Raw genomic sequence first — 27,489 nt, 5'->3', positions numbered from 1 at the left:
GTGAATCTCCAGGGTGCTCCCCTCTGTCAGAAAAAGCTGCACTGAGCATGCCCCTTCCCAGATGTAGAGCAATATCGGAAATGAGAGTTAAAAATTGGGCTGGAGCATTAGGCAGTGAACTCATGTGGTGAAGCCATTGGGTTTAATGTTTAATAGAGCTGGAAACCCTACCATCTGCCCTATCTACACTGATAACTCCTCAGATAGCCAAGCAACCAGGAGTGTCTCAGAGCCTCCAGGAAGCACCCGGATGGCATGGTAGCACAGTGGTTAGCACTGCTGCTTCACAGCTCCAGGGTCCTGGGTTCGATTCCCGGCTTGGGTCACTCTGTGTGGAGTTTGCACATTCTCCTTGTGTCTGCATGGGTTTCCTCTGGGTACTCTGGTTTCCTCCCACAGAACAAAGATGTGTGGGTTAGATTGATTGGCCATGCTAAGAAATTGCCCCTTAGTGTCCAGGGATGCGTAGGTTAGAGGGATTAGTGGGTACAATATATGGGGGTGGGGCCTGGGAGGGATTGTGTTCGGTGCAGACTCGAAGGGCCTCTTTCTGCACTGTAGGGTTCTGTGATCTCTGATCCAGTGCAGAGGGGACATTGTCACAGGAAAACTTGAGCGCCTGACCTTCCTTGACTCTTTTGGATATATTCCTACACGCAGGAAATATTGGCGATGGGAAGGGTGCCACAAAATGGCTGTCCCTCATGCCACTTGGAGGGATGACAAAACCTCCAGGAATGGTGTCGAATTGGGCAGTAACCCTAGCAATAAAGATGACAGAAGGGATCCATTGCTTTCTGCCTGGTTGGGGCCCAGTTGTTGAGTTTGAGCCTTGTTTGTTGGGGCCCAGTAATCAGTTCGGGGCCTAATTGTCAATCTGGGGCCTAGTACTGATGTGTTTCCCCAGTTTAGGTTGGGGTCTAGATATTTGTTTGCGTCATAGCTGTTGGTTGGGACCTCGTTGTTGGTTTGGGGCCTAGTTGTTGGCTGATGTCCAGTTATTAGTTGGGGCTTAATTGTCGATTTGGAACATAGTTGTTGATTTGAGGGCTAGGTGTTGGTTAAGGTCCTGATTGTTGGTTTGAGGCCTAGCTGTTGGCTGATGCCCAGTTATTGATGGGGCCTAGATGTTGATTCAGGGCCTAGTTGTTGATTTTGGTTGGGAGCTACTTGCCAATTCAATGCCTAATTGTTGAAGTGCAGGCCCAGTTGTTGGTTTGAACCTAGTTATTGGTTTTGGGCCTGGTTATTGGATTGAGATCTGGGTGATGGTTTGGGGCCTAGTTATTGGCTTGGGCCTAATTGTTCTGTGGTGTTAAAATCAAAAGAATACATGTCTTTATCACCCTGTTCTTTTCCCCTGCATCCCAACACACTCCCCATGCAATTTATTGCACTCTCCAGTTCAAACTTACCAGAAAAAAGGTATGATTCTGGGATGTCGTATGCTACATCTCCCAGTGTGAAGTCTGCCAATGTGAAAAGAATGTCACATATTTTGAAAATTGCCGAAATCCTCCTTTTTCAGTCGTTGGACAGGTACAGCACGGGGTTAGATAGAGAGTAAATCTCCCTCTACACTGCCCCCATCAAACACTCCCAGGACAGGGACAGCACGGGGTTAGATACAGAGTAAAGCTCCCTCTACACTGTCCCCCATCAAACACTCCCAGGACAGGTACAGCACGGGGTTAGATACAGAGTAAAGCTCCCTCTACACTGTCCCCCCATCAAACACTCCCAGGACAGGTACAGCACGGGGTTAGATACAGAGTAAAGCTCCCTCTACACTGTCCCCATCAAACACTCCCAGGACAGGTACAGCACGGGGTTAGATACAGAGTAAAGCTCCCTCGACACTGTCCCCCATCAAACACTCCCAGGACAGGTACAGTACGGGGTTAGATACAGAGTAAAGCTCCCTCTACACTATCCCCCCATCAAACACTCCCAGGACAGGTACAGCACGGGGTTAGATACAGAGTAAAGCTCCTTCTGCACTGTTTAGTCAATATGCTGTTACCACCACCATGTACGAGCACCTCATCACCCTCGTGAGAACCCAAACTCTCCTCTGGTGGCTGGAGTAGGGAGTTTGATGAGAATCAGATCCCAATTTCATCCAATACATCTTGTTGAGTGCTGTCGCAATTGCCCAGACAAACTCCACCTCAGAACTTGCACCGTGTAATGGTGCGAAACTGCCAGCCCACCAGCTTGGACCCCTCCACAAATCAGGGTAATTTGTGGGGGAGCAGATGGGGGGACGGTGGGGTGGGGGGTGGTGGGGAGTGAAAGATCATGCTCATGCAAAGTTACTGCCCATAAAATTGCTCTCACCCCAATCCTCTTCGGCGACTAGCATTTCCTCATCGAAATCCATTTCAGCTTCTGAAACAAGATGATCCAGATTAAGCTCACAATCGTTGCTGGGCAGTGCTGAACTTTTAAGTTTGCTGAAAGGCGACAGTTGTCACCAAAGCTTCTCCCCTTGCACTCGTCAGGACGCACACAAGAATGCCAAACTTCTGAGGATTGCTGCATTGTGAGCTGCAGGAGGAATGTCAGCTCTGATTGACCCAAGTCTAGCCTTGTGGTGAGGGTTGGGGGAGAAACAATGGGGAACTACTTGGTTTCCCAACCTCTTGGGGAGGTTCAAACAAACAAGGACCCGAGGCTTGGACACATTCCTTTTCCTTGCAGAGGACATATTCCCCAGTGTATGAATCCAGGGCACCTCGAGCGTGCATAACGTTATTTTCAGATTTTCTTGTTCAGCTCACCTGTGCTACCACAGGATGATTTTGTTTCATTGAAACCATCTCCTGTGCTGGGATTTGAGGCAGGTACCCCGGAGCTGCGTTCTAGGTTTTGTGGTTTACCAGCTCATTGACCTGGTCCCACAGAACCACAGGAAGAAGCAAAAAATAAATCAGGCGAGCCTCTCCTCTCACAAAGGGTTTATTTCAGAATCTAAATTCAGATTGAACCACACCTCGAGCGAGTATAAATGAGCCACGTTGCCAATGGTCATAAATCCGTCATTAGCGTAACCATCAGCTCACTTAGGATTGCTCCGCAAGTGCTGCCCTTTCGTGGAATCACACAGAAATGGCCATTTTAGTTTGGGTTTCATGGTCATGGGCTGGCTGAGTACAGGTTGATCTGGCCTATCACACACGGGTGAAGGAGCATGCTATTCAATCTGATTGGCTACTGTCAGAGAAGGACGTCAATTCTTTTGCACCATTGCTGCCTTTCCCCGGTTGCCTTTCCTGACCTAATCCCCACCGTGAGACTGATACCTCTTCACTGAGTCGGTTTACCAATGGCGCACTCCCCTCACCTTTGCTTACCATAATAATCGAACAGTGGCTTTGACTGGACGAGCAAATCTGTTGGGAATGAAACAGTGATGAACATCCAGATGTTGTGAGGATCCGCAGAGAATATAATTACAAAGAGAGAGAAGAAAAAAACATCAAAGTGAATCTTGGCTACTCAACACCATCCTCGTCCTGGGCGAACATTAGTTCGGCGAACTTCCAGAAGGCTTTTGGCAAAGTTCCACATGAAAGACTGTTGACAATTTTATTTATTTATTAGTGTCACAAGTGGTCTTACATTTACCCTGCGATGAAGTTACTGTGAAAATCCCCTCATCTCCCCCACACTCCAGCGCCTGTTTGAGTAACACGGAGAATTTAGCATGGCCAATGCACCCAACCAGCATGTCTTTTGAACTGTGGGAGGAGACTGGAGCACCCGGAGGAAGCCCACACGGACGCGGGGGAGAACGCGCAGACTCCGCACAGACGGTGACCCAAGATGGGAATTGAACCTGGGACCCTGGCACTGTGAGGCAGCAGTGCTATCCACTGCGCCACCGTGCTGCCCTCATGGCAAAGGGACTGGTGCATAAAAGTAGAGAAGTGTTGTTGCAATTGTGTGGAGTGTTGGTGAGACCACACCTGGAGTATTGTGTCCAGTTTTGGCCTCATTTGAGTAAGGATGTGGTGGCATTGGAGGCAGTTCACCAGATTGATTCTGGGGATGAAGGGGTTGACGTATGAGGAGAGATTAAACAGTTTGGGCTCGAAATGGCTGGTGTTTAGAAGGATGAGAGGGGACCTAATCGAGGTATATAAAATTTTAAAAGGGATTGATAAGATAAATGTAGACCAAATGTTTCCTCTTACGGGGCAATCTCAAACAAGAGGTCACAGGTATAGGTTGAGAGGCAGTAGACTTAAAACCGAGATGAGGAGGAACTACTTCTCACAGAGGGTGGTGAATTTGTGGAATTTGCTGCCCCATAGCACAATGGAGGCTGAATCATTGAATGGTTTCAAGAAGCAGATAGATATATTTCTGATTTTAAAAAATGGGTTAAAGGGATATGGGGGAACAGGTAGGGAGATGGATTTGATTCCAGGGGGAGATCAGCCATGATCTAATTGAATAGCGGAGCAGGCTCGAAGGGCTGAATTTGCCAATCTCTGCTCCCAAATCCAGTGTTCCCACTGCTGCCTTGGGAGGGAAGGGAGAACTCCACAGACTGACCACCTTCTGAGAGAAGAAATTCCTCCTCATCTCCCTCTTGCTTTTAGACAGTGACCCCTCCCCAACTCCCCCGATTCCTGGTTCTAGAAACATCATCTCCGCATCCCCACCACCACCCCCCCACTTCCCCAGCACCCTCTCGGGATCTCAAAGCTTCTGATTACGCGTGTCTGGATCAGTTCTCTGCTCTCTCTGCACGACTACCTGAGGCTGGTTAACCATAGAATCCCGACAGCGGCGAAGGAGGCCATTCAGTCCATTGAGTCTGCACTGACTCTCCAAGAGAGCATCTTATCAGGCCCAAACCCCAGCCATGACCCTGCACATTCAGCATGGCCAACCGTCTAACCTGCACATCTTTGAACACGAACGGGCAATTTAGCATGGCCACTTCACTTAATCTGCTCATCTTTGGACACTAAGGGACAATTTAGCATGGCCAGTCCCCCTAACCTGCATATCTTTGGGCACTAAGGGACAATTTAGCATGGCCAATCCCCCTAACCTGCATATCTTTGGACACTAAGGGACAATTTAGCATGGCCAATCCCCCAACCTGCATATCTTTGGACACTAAGGGACAATTTAGCATGGCCAGTCCCCCTTACCTACACATCTTTAGACACTAAGGGACAATTTAACATGGCCAATCCACCTAACCTGCACATTTTTGGACACGAAGGGACAATTTAACATGGCCAGTTCTCCTAACCTACACATCTTTGGACACTAAGGGACAATATAACATGGCCAGTCCTCCTAACCTACACATCTTTGGACACTAAGGGACAATATAACATGGCCAGTCCTCCTAACCTACACATCTTTGGACACTAAGGGGAAATTCAGCATGGCTCTCTCTGCAGACGCTGTTGAAACTGCTGAGTCCTTCCGAATCCTCTTTCTGGTGGCACGGCGGCTCAGTGGTTAGCACTGCTGTCTCACAGCGCCAGGGACCTGGGTTCGGTTCCCCGGCTTGGGTCACTGCCTCTGTGGAGTTTGCATGATCTTTTTGTGTCTGTGTGGGTTTCCACCGGGTGCTCCGGTTTCCTCCCACACTCCAGATGTGCAGGTTAGGTGGATTGGCCATGATAAATTGCCCCTTACTGTCAGGGGGATTTGCAAGGGAAATGCGTGAGATGTGGCCTGGGTAGGATTGTGGCTGATGCAGACTCGATGGGCCGAATGGCCTCTTCTGTACTGTAGGATTCTATTCTATGATTATTTTTTATTTTGAATGTCGCAAATGTGGCGACTGTGAAAGCCTTTGAGTGTGTCCATCAAGCCACCTGGACTTTCGGACAAGATGGTAATCCTAACCCTAACCCTCGTCTTCCCCTCCACCGTGCCTCAGCTGTGGCTACTAAAGCTTCGGGCATGGTGTCCATTTTAGGAGCCAAGAGGATTGGTGAGGCTGTTGACAACAGGGGGCAGATGAACCTTTTGGGCATCTGTGTCTGTAGCGGTCAAGATTGGGGCCGGTGCGAGGAACGGGGTTTAGCATCACCAATTGGCTGTGCCCTCTGGGTGTATATGGACCCATTCTGCCTCATGTCCCTGAGGCAACGCTCAGTACCCAGCTAACCATGCTTATCCTTCTCTCTGTCCATTACTATCTCTCTGTCTCTCTTTTTTCTCTGTCTCTCTCTCCCTCTGTTTATCTCTTTCTCTCTCTCTGTCTGTCACACTCTCTCTTTCTCTCTGTCTCTGTCTCTCTATCTCTCTTTCTGCCTTGCAGGCAATGGTTGGCGTGTAGGTGCACACGGGTGTTCTTGGTTCACTTACCACTGGACCGCAGCATGGTTGTACTAATCAAGCTCTCCACCTCCTGCAGCTGGAGATGGCTCCTGAGGGAGAGAAGGTCGGTGGACGCCGGTGGTGCAGGGTCTGCCGGGGATGGGCCTGGGGTTGCCTGAGGGGCGGGCATGCCGTGAGCAGTGAGCGTGGTAGCCGCCTTGGCTGTGGGCAGAGTGGGGAGGGGGTCTCTGGGCAAAGCAGTGGGCCTCCGGGCTGAGGCGGGGGTGGCGGAGGGCAGAGGGGGCTGGGAGGGCGTCGGGGCCGCAGCCTCTTCGTCGACGCTGGGCTTGACAACCACCATGGAGGTGAGCGGGGTGACAAAGTTGTATTTGAGCGACAGGGCGAGGGCCTTTTCCCTCAGCAGCCTGCGGCCCGCTGCGTCGTCCACCTTCAGCTGGGCCTGCAGCAGCTCCTGGATGGTGTGGTAGGCCCAGAGCCTCTGGACGAAGGCCTGGGCCCCGATCGCCGGCCCCGGGCAGGGCAGAGTGGCCTGGCTGCCGTTCAGCGGGATGCTGTTCTCCAGCTCCAGGGCCTGGGTCGAGCCTGAGGCCTGCAGGCGTACGCGCAGTGCCTGCTGTCCTGGGTCCCGCAGCCTCCCGGCCACCACCAGCTCCGAGCCATTGAAGAAGGCGGGGAAGAGGGTCTGGGTCACCTCCTCCACCCGGTTGTCCAGGTACTGCAGTTGGATATCGAAGAGGAGCGGGCTGGCCACCTCATCGTAGAAGCCCTTGAGCTGGAGGCTGGCATCGGCCTCCTCGTAGATGCGGCGCGCCACTCCGCGGTTGTCGAGCGAGAGCCGCTGCAGCAAGGGGAAGTCCACATCGTCACCAAAACCCAGGCAGAAGAGGGACAGTGAGCCTCCCATGGCCGCCCGGGTGTTGTTAATGATGGCACTGGGCGAGGTGACCCCCGAGGTCGGCTCCCCGTCCGTCAGGAATATAACCAGCGGCACCTTGTTTCTCCCCTCTCCTCCCCGCCGGACGCTCGGCTCCAAGGAACCACCTTTACGGAACAACTCAGCTGCTGTCAGCAGCGCTCCATTAATGTCAGTCCCTGTAGGAGAGAAGGAGGCAATGTTAATGACAGAGAGAGAGGCAGAGAGAGGGAGAGAGAGAGGCAGAGAGAGAGAGAGGGGCAGAGGTAGTAATGGACGGAGAGAAGGATAAGCATGGTTAGCTGAGTACTGAGGGTTGCCTCAGGGACATGAGGCAGAATGGGTCCACATACACCCAGAGGCTTCCATCTTCTTCACATATTGCTTGGCTCTCTGCACGTTGTGTCTGGTAGCTGGGATCGATTGGTTCACCTTCCAAACCTCAATGACATCCGAGAAGGTGATAATGTTGAAATAGTCGTCAGTGTGGAGGTCACTCAGGATGGTGTTCATCGCCTCCTTCGTCTGTGAGTCAACATGCAGAGAAACAGCAATGATAGAAAAACCATACACTTCAGAACCAATCCCTACACCCTCTCCAGCCCCCAAAACCCTCCCTATCTCTGTAATCTCCTCCAGCCCCTACAACCCTCCCTATCCCTGCACCTTCCCCAGCCCCTCCACCTTCCCTATCCCTACACGCTCCCCAGCCCCTACAACCCTCCCTATCTCCGTAATCTCCTCCAGTCCTACAACCTTCCCCATCCCTACACCCTCCCCAGCCCCTACAACCCTCCCTATCTCTGTAACCTCCTCCAGCCCCTACAACCCTCTCTATCTCTGTAACCTCCTCCAGCCTCAAAAATCCTCCCTATCTCTGCAACCCCCTCCAGCCCCTACAACCCTCCCTATCTCTGAAACCGCTTCCAGCCCCTAAAACCCTTCTTGTCTCTGCACCCTCTCTAGCACCAACAACCCTCCCTAGCTCTGTAACCTTCTTCATTCCTGACATCACTGCCTATCTCTGTAATCTCCTCCAGCCCCTACAACCCTCCCTATCTCTGTAACCTCCTCCAGCCCCTACAACCCTCGCTTTCTATGTAATATTCTCCAGCTCCTTAAATCCTCCCTATCTCTGTAACCTCTTCCATCCCTGACAGCCCTCCCTATCTCTTCAACCTCCTCCAACCCCACAAACCTCCCTACCTCTGTAATCTCCCACAACCCTCCGAGATCTCTGCGCCCCCTCCAATTCCGGCCTCTTGAACATCCCCCGATTCCCATCGCTCCACCATTGGCGGCCGTGCCTTCAGCTGCCTGGGGGGCCCTAAGATATCGAATTCACTCCCTAAACTTCTCTGTCTCTCTCCCTGTCTCTCCCTCTCGCACTCTCTGTCTCTCTCCCTGTCTCTGTCCCTCCTTCTCCCTGTCTCTCCCATCTCACTCTTTCTCTCCCCGTCTCTCTCACTCTCTCCCCGTCTCTCTCACTCTCTCCCCGTCTCTCTCACTCTCTCCCTCTCCCCGTTTCTCTCTCTCTCTCCCTCTCCCCGTTTTTCTCTCTCTCTCTCCCTCTCCCCGTTTCTCTCTCTCCCTCCCTCTCCCTGTTTCTCTCTCTCTCTCCCTCTCCCCGTTTCTCTCTCTCTCTCTCCCTCTCCCCGTTTCTCTCTCTCTCTCTCCCTCTCCCCGTTTCTCTCTCTCCCTCCCTCTCCCCGTTTGTCTCTCTCTCCCTCCCGCTCCCCATTTCTCTCTCTCCCTCCCTCTCCCCGTTTCTCTCTCTCTCTCCCTCTCCCCGTTTCTCTCTCTCCCTCCCTCTCCCCGTTTGTCTCTCTCTCTCTCCCTCTCCCCGTTTCTCTCTCTCCCTCCCTCTCCCTGTTTGTCTCTCTCTCCCTCCTGCTCCCCGTTTCTCTCTCTCCCTCCTGCTCCCCGTTTCTCTCTCTCCCTCCCGCTCCCCGTTTCTCTCTCTCCCTCCCTCTCCCCGTTTCTCTCTCTCCCTCCCGCTCCCCGTTTCTCTCTCTCCCTCCCGCTCCCCGTTTCTCTCTCTCCCTCCCGCTCCCCGTTTCTCTCTCTCCCTCCCGCTCCCCGTTTCTCTCTCTCCCTCCCTCTCCCCGTTTGTCTCTCTCTCCCTCCCGCTCCCTGTTTCTCTCTCTCCCTCCCTCTCCCTGTGTCTCTGTCTCTCTCTCTCCCCCTCTCCCTGTCTCTCTCTCTCCGTCCTCCTTTAAGACGCTCCTTAAAAACTGACCTCTCTGACTGAATGTTTAGTCGCCTATCCCTGATGGGGGTGGCACAGTGGTTAGCACTGCTGCCTCACAGCGTCAGGGACCCGGGTTCAATTCCCGGCTTGGGTCACTTTGTGGAGTTTGCACGTTCTCCCCGCGTCTGCGGGGGTTTCCCCCGGGTACTCTGGTTTCCTCCCACACTCCAAAGGTGTGTGGGTTAGGTTGTTTGGCCAGGCCAAATTGCCCCTTAATGTCAGGGGCATTAGCAGGGGAAATATGTGGGGTTATGGGGATAGGACCGGGGTGGTATTGTAGTTAGTGCAGACTCGACGGGCCGAATGGCCTCCTATACTGCAGGGATTCTGTGATATCTCCTGATGGAGCTCGGAGTCAGATTCAGGTGCTGTGAAATGACTTGGTGTTGTTTCGCCATGGTGATGGAGTGTGAGAAACACAGGCTGTTACTGAAAGAAACTACCTGTTTGAGCTTTTGTCCGATCATGGATGTACTGACATCTATAACAAAGACGACATCCTTCGAAACAATAGGTAACTTTCTTGGGGCAAAGTAATGAACAAAATATCCGTTGTAGGTCTGTGAGCAGAAAGACAGAAACCAATCAGTCTCACACATGAACCAGTTAAAAATTATTATCCACTTCAGTCTGTTAAAGATCCAAACCCCCAATCGGAAACTAGCATGCCAGTAACCAAAACATTCCCCATTGGTGTCAATACTGAGGGAGCGCCGCACTGTGGGAGGGTGGGTGCCGAGGGAGCGCCGCACTGTGGGAGGGTGGGTGCCGAGGGAGCGCCGCACTGTGGGAGGGTCAGTTCTGAAGGGGTGTTGCAATGTCAGAAGTTCAATACTCGGGGGGTGTTGCAATGTCAGAAGTTCAATACTGGGGGGGTGTTGCAATGTCAGAAGTTCAATACTCGGGGGGTGTTGCAATGTCAGAAGTTCAATACTGGGGCGGGGGTGCCTGGTGTGAATGAGAGTCATTTGAGTATAGACAGTGTCCATCTATTGAATCTAGGCACATGAGAACATGTACAGATGGATAGAAATCTGGAAACGATGAGCAACAGAGCTGTGTGCGCCGTGTTACGCTCGGAGGGCAAAGTGAAACTGAGACTGGATGACATGACTTACTTCCCTTTTACTGATGATCCACCACTACCTGTTAAACGCACATTACAACGATGTCAAGTGCTGAAGGTGGTTACTCTCTTTTTCCTGACAAGGGTCCTATTCATTTCCTTTCATGTAAGGGCTGTTTCTTCAAAGTTCAGTCGAATGGTGAGCTGATTCCTTCCTGTTGTACTTGGCGAGGGTCCGGTTGTGTGCAAGAAACGGACAATTTGCCTACAACTGATGATTGTGTAATGGGCTTTGAGTGTTTCGGGGAAAACAGGAAGCCCAGGCAGGGTCAAGGCTGAGAGTGCGGCCGTGCCTGGAGGCAGCCGAGGTGTATGGCTCCACTTCAGACAACCTTGGAAGCCTCGAACCTCTTTGCAATATAAAACCAGCCCACAGCGTTTCCTGCCTTTCAGCCTCAGAGACACAATGCACTCTTTCATCCCAGCTCTTTGCCAGCCAGTTTACAGCACAGCCAGCTTATCTCCCCATCTTCCCCCTCCCTGCTCACCCCCTTCCACACTCTTCCTGCAGCTCCCATTTTTACCCCACGCCCCAGGGCTGTCTCCCACTCACTCAGCCCCCAGTCGCACAATTCCACAAGTGAGCCAGGGTGGCAAGAGTGGGTTGGACCGGACTGATCGACCGTGGAGGATGTCATAGCGGAAACTAAGGGAACCTGGAGAAGCACACACATTGACACACATGTGTACGTACACACGCACACACACACACACACACAGAGACACATAAAATACACACACGGACATGCTGACACATAAAATACACACACACACACACACACACACTGACACACACATACTGACACATGGAATACACACACACACATACACACACGGACATTCTGACACATAAAATATACACACACGGACATGCTGACACATAAAATACACACACACACACACACACACACACACTGACACACACATACTGACACATGGAATACACACACACACATACACACACGGACATACTGACACATAAAATACACACGCACACACACACACACACACAGACATGCTGACACATAAAATACACACACACAAACACACAGACACATAAAATACAGACACACACACAGACATGCTGACACATAAAATACACACACACAAACACACAGACGCATAAAATACACACACACACAGACATGCTGACACATAAAATACACACACAAACACACAGATGCATAAAATACACACACACACACACATACAAAGACACACAAGTACACACATACACAGAAATGTACACACGCAGAAGGACACTCACACACACACACTGACACTCACATACAAATATGCACACACACAAATATATACACATACAGAGTGAGAAAAGAACTCACAGAAACACAGAGAAACACACACACATTGACACATCTGCAGACTTACAAACATGTAGATCCAGAAACACAATGCACACATCCACCACAATCAGAGACAGGTTCAGAACGTTAGGTCAGTCTTTTAGAGGGTTCAGTACAAAATGATCCCGAGGCTGGAAGTGTTAAACACTGAAAGCAGATCACACAGACCGCATTTGTATCCCCTCGAGTGTGGAAGATTGAGGGGACGATCTGATTGGGAGTTTAAGATTATTAAAGGATTTGATAGATCGATGGAGAGAAACGGTTTCCTCTGGTGGGGGGAAGGGAGAATGTCCATAACAAGGGGGACAGAAATTTGAAATGAGAGTCAGGCCATTCGGCAGTGGGTTGGAGAAAGAGGGGAGTTCAGAAAGCACTTCCCTGCACAAATGGGAGCAGAAAACTGGAACTCTCTCTCCCCAAAACCTGTTGAGGCAGTGGGGGTGGGGGGGGTGCAGTTGGAAATTTCAGCCTCGAGTTTTGTTGGGGAAGGGATGGGGGATTAAGGGTCACGGAATCAAGACGGGAAGGTGGAGTTAAGATACAGATCAGCCCTGATCTGACTGACTGTTGAGACAGGCTCGAGAGGGGCTGAATAGCCTCTTCCTCTTCCTGTATAACAGACTTGAGAGGGGCTGAATGGCCTCCTCCTGTTCCTGTGTAACAGGCCTGAAAGAGGCTGAATGGCCTCCTCCTGGTCCTATATAACAGACTTGAGAGGGGCTGAATGGCCTCCTCCTGTTCCTGTGTAACAGGCCTGAAAGAGGCTGAATGGCCTCCTCCTGGTCCTATATAACAGGCCCAAGAGGGGCTGAATGGCCTCCTCCTGTTCCTGTGTAACGGGCTGAATGGCCTCCCCCTGTTCCTGTGCAATTGTTCCTGATTGAAATTTACAGTTGCCAAGATAAAAATACAACCCCACCGAGTCCCCCACTTCCTTCCTCTGGACGCTCGGTTTCCTCCCCACTCCCCTCCCCATCCCCCCCCACTAACCTGCACGTCCCCAATGAGGTCGACCATTGGGACATCGTACTGGACCACAAAGTCTCCCTGGATACCTTGGCTGGAATACTGGGCCTGTTGCTCAGCGCTCGGTGTGAAGCGGATCCTGGCACAGGTGGCAGTGCGCTCGAGTGAGGTGGCGTCCGGGACGTCCTGCGTACCTGCGGAGGCGACGGGAGAGGTGGAAGGGGTTATCCAGCGAGGGTCTGCCTGTCCATACCCTTCCCCTCCCCCACCGAGGGAGATAATTCCCTCCCCCTTCACCTCGTTCTGAACCCTTGCTTCAGACCAATATCGCCCGCTTGACAAAGAGAGCTCCACCCACACATAATAAACAGAAGCAGGAGGAGGCCATTCAGCCCATCCAGCCTGCTCTGTCATTCATGGCTCATCAACAAATTCAATATCCTAATCCCCGCCCCCCTCCCATATCCCTTATCCTTTAGCCCCAAGAGTTATAGCTAATTTCCTTCTTGAAATCACACAACATTTTGGCCTCAGCTACTTTCTGTGGGAGCGAATTCCACAAATTCACCACCCTCTGGGTGAAGAAATTTCTCCTCACCTCAGTCCTAAATGGTCTCTCCTGTATCCTCAAACAATGACTCCTGATTCTGGACTCTCCCTCCATTGGGAACGTTCTTTCTACCCTGTTAGAATTTTATAAGGTTCTATGAGATACATAGAAACAGAAACTAGGAACAGGAGAAGGCCACTCAGCCCTTCGCACCTGCTCCGCCGTTCATTATGGTCATGGCTGATCATCCAACTCAATATCCTGATCCCACCTTCCCCCCCCCCGCATATCCTTTGATCCCCTTCGCCCCCGAGTGTTATATCAAACTGCTTCTTGACAACATTCAATGTTTTGGCCTCAACTCCTTCCTGTGGTAGTGAGTTCCACAGGCTCACCGGGTGAAGAAATGTCTCCTCATCTCCGTCCTAAACGGTCACCCCTGTATCCTCAGACTGTGACTCCTGGTTCTGGACACCCCCACCATCGGGAACATCCTTCCTGATCTACCCTGTCTAGTCCTGTTAGAATTTTATAGATTTCTATGAGATCTCCCCTCATTCTTCTGAACTCAATTGAATACAATCCTAACCAACTCAATCTCTCCTCATTCATCAGTCCTGCCATTTCAGGAATCAGTCTGGTAAACCTTCACTTCACTCCCTCGAGTGCAAGAACATCCTTCCTCAGATAAGGAGACCAAAACTGCACACAGTATTCCAGGTGTGGCCTCGCCAACAATTGCAGTAAAACATCCCAATCCCTTTCCTCAAATCCTCTCTCTGTGAAGGCCAACATACAATTTGCCTTCTTTACTGCCTGCTGTACCCGCATGCTTACCTTCAGCGCCTAATGTATCACATCGCTCTAGCAGGGAATCCCGCCCAGGGGAAGGCGGGGTGGGGGGCAGTGGGGAGGGTGCCATTTTCGGTTGGAGTAACTGCACAGGCTCCAGTCAGGCCCACTTGCAAAGAGACAGGGCGGAGAGGCCCACCGGAAGGGAAGGTTGGTGGGATAAAAAGACAAATCCCCAGGATGTTTGGCGGGGTTGGGGGGGGTCTCATTTCTTACCAACATGGCCTGCCCAGGTCACACCTCCGCTAGGCCTCAAAATGGCAGCTGGCAGGGGTCAGAGGTCAATCCCAGTTTCGGAATTCCCTGTGCAGTCTCTCCGCGAAATCCCCCGACGCCCCCGCCTCCTGCCTGCTCCTCCCGCTCCCCATGCCCTCCACCCCTCCTCCCTCTCCTCCTCACCTCTGAGCCTGTTGGTCAACAGCCTGCTGGTCCTGAGGGGCAGCACCTCGACGAGATCGATGCCAGCCGGCTCGGCGATGACCACCTCGACCGTCAGGTTGTCCACCACCTGCTGGGGACGGACGCCAAGTGCCAGCTCGTAGCGGCCCAGCCGCCGGGACAGCAGCTGCTCGTAGGTGAGCTCGAAGCTCAACCGGCCTCCGGCCTCCAGCGTGACAGCGACCCGGAACTTCTCCGTCTCACGGCCCCTGGGGGGGGGGAGGTGATCCACATCATGACATGTTGTAGGGGCTGGGGGATGCCTTTACAAACAAAGCTTTGGAAAATGAGGGAGCAGTCGGACTTAACACAAAGTAATAGTGCCAGCGCTCCAACAATGTGCAAGTAGGTTGATTCATAGAATCCTACACTGCAGAAGGAGGCCATTCGGCCCATCGAGTCTGCATTGACCATAGTCCCATCCAGGCCCTATCCTCATAACCCCCATGCATTTACCCTAGCTAGTCCCCCTGACACTAAGGGGCAATTCAGCATGACCAATGAACCCAACCTGCACATCTTTGAATCATGGAATCCTACAGTGCAGAAGGAGGCCACTCAGCCCATCGAGTCTGCAGGACCACAATCCCATCCAGGCCCTATCCTCATAACCCCCATGCATTTGTTGTAGATAGTCCCCCTGACACTAAGGGGCAATTTAGCATGGCCAATAAACCCAACCTGCACATCTTTGGACTGTGGGAGGAAACCGGAGCACCTGGAGGAAACCCACGCAGACACGGGGAGAACGTGCAAACTCCACACAGACAGTGACCCGAGCCGGGAATCGAAACTGGGTCCCCAGTGCCGTGACGCAGCTCACCATTGTGCCACCGTGCCACCAGTAACAGCGCGGGCACTAAGGCAAGAGTGCTGGCAGAGATGTTAACAAGACGGATCTGAAGTTTATTTGAATACGCGCAACATTTGCCACAAGGTGGATGAATTGAAACACATTGTGGAAATAAGTATAAAATGGGGTGGCGTGGTGTCACAGTGGTTAGCACTGCTACGTCACAACACCAGGGACCCAAGTCCAATTCCCGGCTTGGGTCACTGTTTGTGTGGAGACTGTACGTTCTCCCTGTGTCTGCGTGGGTTTCCTCCGGGTGCTGTGGTTTCTTCCCACAGTCCAAAGATGTGCGGGTTAGGGTTATTGGCCATGCTAAAATTGATCCTTAGTATCAGGGGGACCAGCAGCATAAATATGCGGGATTACAGGAATGGGTGGGATTGTGGTCAGTGCATGCTCGATGGGCTGAATGGCCTCCTTCTGCACTGTAGGATTTTATGATGAATGTGAAAGTCAGGATGTGATTGCACTGGAGAGGGTGTGGAGGAGATTCCCCAGGATGGTGCCTGGGCTGGAGAGTTTCAGCGATGGAGAGAGGCTGGCTAGGCTGGGGTTGTTCTTCTCAGAGCAGAGAACGCCGAGGGAGACCTGATCGAGGTGTCCAAAATTATGAGGGTCATAGATAGGGTGGATTGGAAGGAACTCTCCCTGAGTAGAGGGGTCAACAACCAAAGCGGGGGGTCATAGATTTAAGGTAAAGAGACAGGAAATTGAGATGGTCAGCACAACTGGATGGGCCAAACATCCTCTTTCTCTGCTGAAAAAAATCCACGGGGCAAAACGGCAGAATGTTGGTTCCGGTGAGAGTAACTGAGTTTCTCCCCAGGTCTCACCATTCTCGGTTACAGAAAAGCAGGGGGTGAGATTCACACCGTCAGGTACAGGGGATAGGGCCTCAGTCTGCAGGCAAAGCCCAGCTGTACCCAGAGCGAGTGGCGTGATCAAATGTGCCCCAGTCAGGGCAAACAATGACCCCTTCCCGATCACACCACAGCCCCACCGGGGAGGTCTGAGGGGCCAAACTGACTGTGCCAGCCTGCGCCAAGGGGACAATGCCAGGTCCCTGCCTGGCCAGCTTACTCTCTCCCAGGAGCAATACTCATCTCTACTCAGTGCTGAGGGAGCGCCGCATTGTGGGAGAGAGACCCCCAAGATAAGTTTACATCTGGATGAACCTATTGTAGACCTTGCTGGTGTCACACCAGCCCCAGCTAAATATACAGGGAGTGGTGGAGAGGCACTCAATGTGTTTGAATATATTGGGACAATGCCTGCTGCGGGCAGGAATCTGTTGAGGCCACTGGCGAGAGGTGGCCAGAATCGGAAACCATCAGCATCAGGCTGATTGCAAGCTCAGGATCATCCCCATGTGGCTCTTGGGAAATTCGGCTCCAGTTGCAGACGACATTGGGGAGACCACACCTGGAGTCTTGTGTCCAGTACAGGGTCCCTTACTGATTATTCCCAATAAAGGTCCGTGCTGAGGGAGTGCCGCACTGTGGGAGGGTCAGTGCTGAGGGAGCACCGCACTGTGGGAGGGTCAGTGCTGATGGAGCGCCGCACTGCGGGAGGGTCAGTGCTGAGGGAGCGCCGCACTGCGGGAGGGTCAGTGCTGAGGGAGTGCCGCACTGTGGGAGGGTCAGTGCTGAGGGAGTGCTGCACTGCGGGAGGGTCAGTGCTGAGGGAGCGCCGCACTGCGGGAGGGTCAGTGCTGAGGGAGCACCGCACTGCGGGAGGGTCAGTGCTGAGGGAGAACCGCGCTGCGGGAGGGTCAGTGCTGAGGGAGTCTGTACAGGTCTGAAAGGGGCCAAAGCAATGCAGCGCCTCCCCCAGGAGGGTCACTAACCTTGTCGCCACGTGTGCCGCAGTCTGGCCCCTTGCCCGTGCTGCATCGTAAACCTTCTGAGCCTTCTCCTTCTCCTTAACTTCAGCCGGATACACTTTACCACCCACCGTTCTGATATAGGAGGGGGCAAGCGAGAGAGAGAGAAAGAGAAAGAGAGATTACAAGATAAATTCAAGTGGAACAAAATGGTTGGATCACTACTGATGTTAATCCAGCTCCCTCACGCTGTCACTCAGTAACCCCTCTCCCCCAGAGCCCTCTGTTACTGACTGTATCTCTACTGATGTTAATCCAGCTCCCTCACACTGTCACTCAGTAACCCCTCTGCCCCCCAGCACCCTGTGTTACTGACTGTATCTCTACTAATGTTAATCCAGCTCCCTCACACTGTCACTCAGTAACCCCTCTCTCCCCCAGCACCCTGTGTTACTGGCTGTATCTCGACTGATGTTAATCCAGTTCCCTCACACTGTCACTCAGTAACCCCTCTGCCCCCCAGCACCCTGTGTTACTGACTGTATCTCTACTGATGTTAATCCAGCTCCCTCACACTGTCACTCAGTAACCCCTCTGCCCCCAGCACCCTGTGTTACTGACTGTCTCTCTCCTGATGTTAATCCAGCTCCTCACACTGTCACTCAGTAACCCCTCTCCCCCCAGCACCCTGTGTTACTGACTGTATCTCTACTGATGTTAATCCAGTTCCCTCACATTGTCACTCAGTAACCCCTCTCCCCCCAGCACCCTGTGTTACTGACTGTATCTCTACTAATGTTAATCCAGCTCCCTCACACTGTCACTCAGTAACCCCTCTCCCCCAGCACCCTGTATTACTGACTGTATCTCTACTGATGTTAATCCAGCTCCCTCACACTGTCACTCAGTAATCTCTCTCCCCCCAGCACCCTGTGTTACTGACTGTATCTCTGCTGATGTTAATCCAGCTCCCTCACACTGTCTCTCAGTAACCAAGTCTTGGAGTTGGTGATCAGTGATTCGGTCTCTTACATGCTGAAATTGGAGATGAAGGCTGATTGAGGGAGCTCCATGTCAAATATCGCCTCTCCAGAATCTGAGGCCGGATTGTGGACCACACTCTTTACCGTGGTCAGTGCGTATCTCGACACCACTGTCGACTGGATCAGGAAGTCAGTGATCACCACCTGGAGCAGAGAATGTGCTTCATATGGGTGCAAGTTATCAATCACTTATATATTGAGGCCAAACCTGCACTAAAATAGCAATGCCTCTTCACTCCACTGCATTATACAGCACAGACCGTCCCACAGTGCGGCGCTCCCTCAGCACTGACCCTCCCGCAGTGCGGCGCTCCCTCAGCACTGACCATCCCACAGTGCGGCGCTCCCTCAGCACTGATCCTCCCACAGTGCGGCGCTCCCTCAGCACTGACCCTCCTACAATGCGGCGCTCCCTCAGCACTGACCCTCCGCAGTGCGGCGCTCCCTCAGCACTGACCCTCCCACAGTGCGGCGCTCCCTCAGCACTGACCCTCCTACAGTGCGGTGCTCCCTCAGCACTGACCCTCCTACAGTGCGGTGCTCCCTCAGCACTGACCCTCCCACAGTGCGGCGCTCCCTCAGCACTGACCCTCCCACAGTGCGGCGCTCCCTCAGCACTGACCCTCCCACAGTGCGGCGGTCTCTCAGCACTGACCGTCCCACAGTGCGGCACTCGCTCAGCACTGACCCTCCCACAGTGCGGCGCTCCCTCAGCGCTCACCCTCCCACAGTGCAGCACCCTCTCAACACTGACCCTCCCACAGTGCAGCACTTCCTCAGCACTGACCCTCCCACAGTGCGCAGTCTCTCAGCACTGAGCGTCCCACAGTGTGGCGCTCCCTCAGCACTGATCCTCCCACAGTGCGGCGCTCCCTCAGCACTGATCCTCCCACAGTGCGGCGCTCCCTCAGCACTGACCCTCCCACAGTGCGGCGCTCCCTCAGCACTGACCCTCCTACAATGCGGCGCTCCCTCAGCACTGACCCTCCGCAGTGCGGCGCTCCCTCAGCACTGACCCTCCCACAGTGCGGTGCTCCCTCAGCGCTCCCCTCCCACAGTGCAGCACCCTCTCAACACTGACCCTCCCACAGTGCAGCACTCCCTCAGCACTGACCCTCCCACAGTGCGGCGGTCTCTCAGCACTGACCGTCCCACAGTGCGGCGCTCTCTCAGCACTGACCCTCCCACAGTGCGGCACTCCCTCAGCACTGACCCTCCCACAGTGCGGCGCTCCCTCAGCACTGACCCTCCCACAGTGCGGCACTCCCTCAGCAGTGACCCTCCCACGGTGCGGCGCTCCCTCAGCACTGACCCTCCCACAGTGCGGCGCTCCCTCAGCACTGACCCTCCCACAGTGCGGCGCTCCCTCAGCACTGACCCTCCCACAGTGCGGCGCTCCCTCAGCACTGACCCTCCCACAGTGCGGCGCTCCCTCAGCACTGACCCTCCCACAGTGCGGCGCTCCCTCAGCACTATCCCTTTGACAGTTGGATGCACGCAGAGTATTGGTACCAAGGGAATATCAGTTCTCGGATCTGGGATTTAAGACACTGCTGTGGGGTGTCTTACACAGAATGCTGAAATGTTTGTTGTGACCTATGCTGACCTTGCTCTCTGCATAACAGTTCTGTTCCTGAGAGGCCTCACCGTGTGTGACTCAGGCTGAAGTGGAATGGAAGCTGGTGTTTACCTCAAAGCAACTCCCTGGTTTGGCACAGTACAATGAGTCATGGAAAGAGAGTTGGCACATACACATAGGTGCACTGTTTGCTGCTAATGCAAGAATTCTGTTTTGAGTTGAGGGTCAAATCCCAGCCCAGAAAGAATCTCAAGGAACAGATTCATAATTTCCGCAAGCAGATTACACCCCCGTCTACACTGTCAACCATCAAACACTCCCAGGACAGGTACAGCACGGGGTTAGATACAGAGTAAAGCTCCCTCTACACTGTCCCCATCAAACACTCCCACGACAGGTACTTCACGGGGTTAGATACAGAGTAAAGCTCCCTCTACACTGTCCCCCATCAAACACTCCCAGGACAGGTACAGCACGGGGTTAGATACAGAGTAAAGCTCCCTCTACACTGTCTCCATCAAACACTCCCAGGACAGGTACAGCACGGGGTTAGATACAGAGTAAAGCTCCCTCTACACTGTCCCCATCAAACACTCCCAGGACAGGTACAGCACGGGGTTAGATACAGAGTAAAGCTCCCTCTACACTGTCCCCCATCAAACACTCCCAGGACAGGTACAGCACGGGGTTAGATACAGAGTAAAGCTCCCTCTACACTGTCCCCCATCAAACACTCCCAGGACAGGTACAGCACGGGGTTAGATACAGAGTAAAGCTCCCTCTACACTGTCCCCCATCAAACACTCCCAGGACAGGTACAGCACGGGGTTAGATACAGAGTAAAGCTCCCTCTACACTGTCCACCATCAAACACCCCCAGGACAGGTACAGCACGGGGTTAGATACAGAGTAAAGCTCCCTCTACACTGTCCCCCATCAAACACTCCCAGGACAGGTACAGCACGGGGTTGGATACACAGTAAAGCTCCTTCTACACTGTCCAGGCAAATGTCTCATCGTAAACGTCGCTGAAGTTCCCTCTCTTGCCCCTTCGTGACATTTGCCCCACTGTCACTGCCCCGACCCGCTCACTGGCACCTGCTCTCCTGCATTGCTGTCTGTGCGTCAGACTAGCCAAGATGGGGAACTGTGCGATCACTGGCGCCAGTAATCGGTCTCTCTGTAACCGGGCACTGCTTGTAGAACCATAGAACACTACAGCACAGAAACAGGCCTTTTGGCCCTTCTTGTCTGTGCTGAACGATTTTTCTGCCGAGTCCCACTGAACTGCACCTGAACCATATCCCTTCACACCCCTCTCATCCATGAACCTGTCCAAGTTTTTCTTAAATCTTAAAAGTGACCCCGCATTTACCACTTCATCTCGCAGCTCATTCAACACTCCCACCACTCTCTGCGTTAAGAACTACCCCCCCCACCCACAATATTCCCTTTAAACTTTCCCCCTTCACCCTTAACCCATGTCCTCTCGTATTTTCTCCCCTAGCCTCAGTGGAAAAAGCCTGCTTGCATTCACTCTATCTGTACCCTTCATAATTTTATACACCTCTATCAAATCTCCCCTCATTCTTCTACGCTCCAGGGAATAAAGTCCTAACCTATTCAATCTCTCTCTGTAACTCAGTTTCTCAGGTCCTGGCAACATCCTCGTAAACCTTCTCTGCACTGTTTCAACCTTATTTACATCCTTCCTGTAACTAGGTGACCAAAACTGCACACAATACTCTAAATTTGGCCTCACCAATGCCTTATATAACCTCACCATAACATTCCAACCCTTATACTCAATACTTTGATTTATAAAGGCCAATGTTCCAAAAACACTCTTTACAACCCTATCTACCTGTGACGCCACCTTTAGGGAATTATGTACCTGTATTCCCAGATCCCTCTGTTCTAGAGCACTCTTCAGAGTCCTACCATTTACCCTGTATGTTCTACCTTGGTTTGTCCTTCCAAAGTGCAATACCTCACACTTGTCTGCATTAAACTCCATCTGCCATTTTTCCGCCCATTTTTCTGGCTGGTCCAAATCCCTCTGCAAGCTTTGAAAACCTTCTTCACTGTCCACTGCACCTCCGGTCTTTGTATCAGCAAATTTGCTGATCCAATTGACCACATTATCACCCAGATCATTGATATAGATGACAAACAACAATGGACCCAGCACCGATCCCTGTAGCACACCACTCGTCACAGGCCTCCACTCAGAGAAGCAATCCTCCACTACCACTCTCTGGCTTCTTCCATTGAGCCAATGTCTAATCCAATTTACTACCTCCCTATGTATACCTAGCGACTGAACCTTCCTAACCAACCTCCCATGCGGGACTTTGTTGCGTTCTGACTCCTCTTCCTCTGGCTCCTGCCGTTAACCTTTCCCCTCTGTCTCTATACCAGAATTCTGAGAATGAGGGTGCTATACAAATGAAAGTATTCTCTTGTTATACTTTCAAAGGCAGATTGAGACAGATGTGACGGCCCTTGTCTTCCCAGTGCATTTTGTGTCATGGCTAATTCTCTGGAAAATGAAAGAGACAGTAATTTGAGGTTAATAGACTGTGTTTTATGATCTGTGGCATGGTATGGTTGTAGAATCATAGAATCCCTATGACAGTGCAGAAGGAGGACTTCTGGCCCCTTGAGTCTGCACCAACCACAATCCCACCCAGGCCACATTCCCGTCACCCCACATATTTACCCTGCTGGTCCCCCTGACCAATCCACCTAACCCGCAGTCTTTGGACTGTGGGAGGAAACCGGAGCACCAGGAGGAAATCCACGCAGACATGGGGAGAATGTGCAGACTCTGCACAGACAGTGACCCAAGCTGGGAATCGAATCCAGGTCCCTGGCGCTGTGAGACAGCAGTGCTAACCACTGTGCCACCAGGGCACCGTCTGGTGGTTTAGTCACCGCCCCACCATAACCTAATGCCCCGAGTAATCCAGTCACAGAATTGTCACAGTAAAGAGTGAGGCCTTACAGCCCATCCTGTTTGTACCAGCTCTTTGTATGAGCATTTCACCCAGTCCCCCCACCCTTCCCCCCGTGACCCTGTGGGAGTAACTCAGCCCAGTCCCCCCACCCTTCCCCCGTGACCCTGTGGGAGTAACTCAGCCCAGTCCCCCCACCCTTCCCCCCGTGACCCTGTGGGAGTAACTCAGCCCAGTCCCCCACCCTTCCCCGTGACCCTGCCTATTCTCCCTTTCCAGATAATGATCCCAATTTCCCTTGGGGAAGCCTCGATTGAACCTGCCTCCCTCACACTCTCAGGCAGCACCTTCCAGATCCTAACCACTCGCTGTGTGAAACACTCTCTCCCCGTGTCTCCGTCACTTCTTTCTCCAATCACCTCCAACCTGTTTCCCCCTCTGGTTCCCCATCCTCCCGCCAATGGGAACAGTTTCTCCCTCTCTACTCTGTCCCGGACTCCAATGTCCCCCCTCACGATTTTGAACCCCTCCATCAAATCTCCTCTCAACCTTCTCTTCTCCCAAAGAGAATATTCCCAACTTCTCCCAATCTATCCATGGAGCTGAAGTCTCCTCATCCCAGAACCATTCTCCTCAATCTTTTCTGCACTCTCTCTCTCCCTCTCTCTCTCTGTCTCTCTCTCTGTCCCTCTCATTCTCACTGTCTCTGTTTCCCTCTCTCATTGTCTCTCTGTCTCTGTCTTGTTCTGTCTTTCTGTGTCACTCTCTGTGTGTGTCTCTCTCTATCTTTCTGTCTGAATCTCTCTCTCTGTCTCTCTCTCCCTCACTCTCTGTCTCTCTCTGCCTCTCTCTTTCTTTCTCCATTGTTGGAGGGTCAGTGCTGAGGGAGTGCCGCACTGTGGGAGGGTCAGTGCTGAGGGAGCGCTGCACTGTGGGGGGGTCAGTGCTGAGGGAGCGCCGCACTGTGGGACGATCAGTGCTGAAGGAGCGCCGCACTGTGGGAGGGTCAGTGCTGAGGGAGCGCTGCACTGTGGGATGGTCAGTGCTGAGGGAGCGCCGCACTGTGGGAGGGTCAGTGCTGAGGGAGCGCCGCACTGTGGGAGGGTCAGTGCTGAGGGAGCGCTGCACTGTGGAAGGGTCAGTGCTGAGGGAGGCGCCGCACTGTGGAGGGTCAGTGCTGAGGGAGCGCCGCACTGTGGGAGGATCAGTGCCGAGGGAGCGCCGCACTGTGGGAGGGTCAGTGCCGAGGGAGTGCCGCACTGTGGGAGGGTCGGTGCCGAGGGAGTGCCGCACTGTGGGAGGGTCATCAACAGCTGAGAGGGGTGTGTGGACGGTGGGGGGGTGGGCCGCAGTGATATTTGACAGCTCGCTCGGAAGCAAACATCCAGGTCAGACTCACCGATGTTGCCGGATGCGTGTGTCCAGTCCTTTCCCCGTGCTGTGCCAACACGGCCACACAGACCCCGAGAACCAACATGATGGAACCGGAGCTGCCATATTGCAGAGGGTGTGAACCCCCAGTGAGGGAGAGGGAGAGAGAGACAGAGAGGGAAAGAGACAGAGAGAGAGAGAGACAAGAGTTCTAAACTGAATTCAGCTCATGGTCTAAGTGAATATCCAAAGGGATCTTGTAAGAATTGTAAACAACTGGGCAGCTGGATAGGTTGGAAGGAGAAGGTTGCTTCAGGATGGTATTGGAGCCAGCACCTTCTGTTTCCCAGTAACTGAATGGCCTCTTGCCAGTACTTCTCTGTGTGCGTTCCCTCTCCCCTCTCTCTCTCTCCATGTTTCCTGTTGGGTGAAGGGAGGGTCTGGGCTGCCTCCTGTAAAGACAACATTCACACAGGGCTGGATTCTGCTCAGGTTATTGGGAACACTGGCTGCTGTGTGGCCCTGGCCCCCACCACCTTCCTGACCCTTTCCCAGGTGCACAGAGGGAGGAGGTCAGTTCTCCCATCCTCTTCCCTCCTCCACCCCCTCTACCACCCCCTCCTCTCTCCCTCCTCCACCCCTCTCACCCCACCACTTCTCTCCCCCTCCTCCACCCCGTCTCCCCTCATCCTCTCCTCCCCTCCCTCCGCCCCCTCTCCCCACCACTTCTCTCCCCTCCTCCACCCCGTCTCCCCTCACCTCTCCTCTGCCCCTCCTCCAGCCCCTCTCCCCTCATCTCTCCTCTCCCCCTCCCTCCACCCCCTCTCCCCTCCCTCCTCTTCCCCTCCTCCACCCCCTCTCCCACCACTCCTCTTCCCCTCATCCACCCCCTCTCCCCTCACCTCTCCTCTTCCCCTCATCCACCCTGTCTCCCCTCACCTCTCCACTCCCCCTCCTCCAGCCCTCTCTTCCCCTTACCTCTCCTCTCCCCCTCCTCCACCCCCTCTCCTCTCGCCACTCCTCTCCGCCTCCTCTATCTCCCTCTCCCCTCACCTTTCCTGTCACCCTCCTCCACCCCCTCCCCCTCACCATTCCTCTGCCCAACCCTCGCAACTCCTCTCCCAGCTCCTCCCGCCCTCACCACCCTTCTCCCCTCCACCCTCTCCCCCCTCACCACTCCTCTCCCCCTCCTCCACCCTCCCCCGCTCACCATTCCTCCGCCCCCTCCTCAGCCACCGACTGAACCCCTTCTCCACCCCCAACCACACACTGAACACCCTCCCCCTCAGCCAACCTCCCTCCCTTATCCCAAATGACCCTGCCTCGACCCCCTCCCACACCCTCCCCTCCCTCACCCACTGAACCAGTCCCTCATCCACTGTTTCTCCTCCCCCACCCTCGTCCAACCCTCCACCCCCTCACCCGCATCTCTCCCTCTCTCCCCCACATCTCACTTATTCCTCTCCTCCACTCTCACCCTCCTCCAGCCCTCCACCGTCATCTGCCTCCCCCACCCACCTCAACAACCCCTCCATCCACCTCCCTCCTTCACCTTTGAATCCCACTTCCACCCCCCCCTCCCAACCCTCCATCCTGGCACACCAACCTCTCACCTACACGTCCCTCACTCGCCTCCCTCCTCCACCTCTTCAGCCCACACCCAGCTCTCCTTACCCACCCTCCCTCCCCACTCGTCCTCCAACCCATCTCCCACAACCCCACCCTTCACCCTCACCCTCCTCATCCCTCACACACATCCCTTCTCCTCGACCATTCCCTGCCTTCCTCACTCACTGTTCTACCTCATTCCCCCCTCCCCAATCCAACCATGCTGACCCCCTACACTGCCCCCCTCCTCACTTTCCCTCCCACGTCAGCGGTATGCCTTAATCTCAGTAACACTGCCCCACTCGCCTGGATGAGCGCGGCTCCGACAACACTCGAGAAGCTCGACACCATCTGGGACAAAGCAGCCCCCCCCCCACCGGCTCGATCGACACACTAACCACCCACCCTCGACATTCACTCCCTCCACCACCGACGCACAGCGGCAGCAGTGTGTACCGTCTACAAGATGCACCGCAGCAACTCGCCAAGGCTCCTTCGACAGCGCCGCCCAAACCCACCACCTCTACCCCCCCTAGAAGGTCATGGCAGACGCCATGGGGAACACCTACCGCCCCCCACCACCACCACCACCCCCCGCCCGCCCACCCCCCACCACACACACAAACATCAGCCCAACTTGGAAATATATCAACCGTTCCTTCGCTGTCGCTGGGGTCAAAATCCTGGAACTCCCTCCCTAACAGCGCTGTGGGTGTACCTACACCAGACGGGACTGCAGCGGGTTCAAGATGGCGGCTCACTCACCCCCTTCTCAAGGGGGCAATTAGGGATGGGGGGGGGGTAAATGCTGGGCTAAACAGCGAGAGCCATGTCCCATGAATGAATTTTAGAAAAACATTCCGTGCACGTAAAAAAACTATGTGAGGAATTCTGAAGCAGACTGGAGCATTGCCACATCCGAGTTTCTGTGACGCAGGCCTGTGTTGGGTTATCTCAGTGTTGGCGTCTCTGACATTAACCCTTTACATTTTCCCCTTAATCCCAAACGTAAAAACATGGAGAGCAGGAGGTAGGGCCATTCCGCCCATCGAGCCTGCTCGAGAAGATGGTCAATCCACCTAGCCTGCACATCTTTCAACACTAAGGGGCAATTTAGCATGGCCAATCCCACTAATCTGCACATCTTTGGAGTGTGGGAGGAACCCGGAGCACCCAGAGGAAACCCACACAGACATGGGGAGAACATGCAGACTCCATACTGACAATCACTCAACACCAGAATTGAACCTGGATCCCCCGCGCTGTGAGGCAGCAGTGCTAATCACTGTGTCACCATGTCATCCTGAATAGCATTTTACTAAATGTAGAGTTTACTAGATGTAGAGATCCTGGAGAGAGTGCAGAGGAGATTTACCAGGATGTTGCCTGGTATGGAAGGGCTGTCTTACGAGGAAAGATTGAATGAACTTGGGCTGTTTTCCCTTGAGAGACGTCGGCTGAGGGGGGATCTA

General features: G+C 53.5%; 1 protein-coding gene across 1 annotated transcript in view; it reads right to left on the bottom strand.

The window, feature by feature from the left end:
* Nucleotides 1-24,563, bottom strand: part of LOC145339629 (inter-alpha-trypsin inhibitor heavy chain H6-like) — a 31,156-nt gene extending 6,593 nt beyond the window's left edge. Inside the window, exons 1-9 of the mRNA XM_080184139.1 lie at nt 24,438-24,563; nt 18,492-18,646; nt 17,484-17,594; nt 14,746-14,993; nt 12,969-13,138; nt 9,929-10,045; nt 7,588-7,759; nt 6,349-7,413; nt 1,416-1,469 (exon numbers count right to left, since the gene is read on the bottom strand). Coding sequence (XP_080040265.1) covers nt 1,416-1,469; nt 6,349-7,413; nt 7,588-7,759; nt 9,929-10,045; nt 12,969-13,138; nt 14,746-14,993; nt 17,484-17,594; nt 18,492-18,646; nt 24,438-24,515 — 2,170 coding nt within the window. The 5' untranslated portion in view covers nt 24,516-24,563. The remainder of the gene's footprint in view (nt 1-1,415; nt 1,470-6,348; nt 7,414-7,587; nt 7,760-9,928; nt 10,046-12,968; nt 13,139-14,745; nt 14,994-17,483; nt 17,595-18,491; nt 18,647-24,437) is intronic.
* Between the last annotated feature and the right edge of the window lie 2,926 nt (nt 24,564-27,489).

Source organism: Carcharhinus amblyrhynchos, unplaced genomic scaffold (genome assembly GCF_965287045.1).
Source record: "Carcharhinus amblyrhynchos unplaced genomic scaffold, sCarAmb.v2.hapA chromosome_576, whole genome shotgun sequence".
Taxonomy (NCBI): domain Eukaryota; kingdom Metazoa; phylum Chordata; class Chondrichthyes; order Carcharhiniformes; family Carcharhinidae; genus Carcharhinus; species Carcharhinus amblyrhynchos.
Note: the sequence above shows the minus strand (reverse complement) of the source record. Positions and strands in the feature narration are given on the sequence as shown.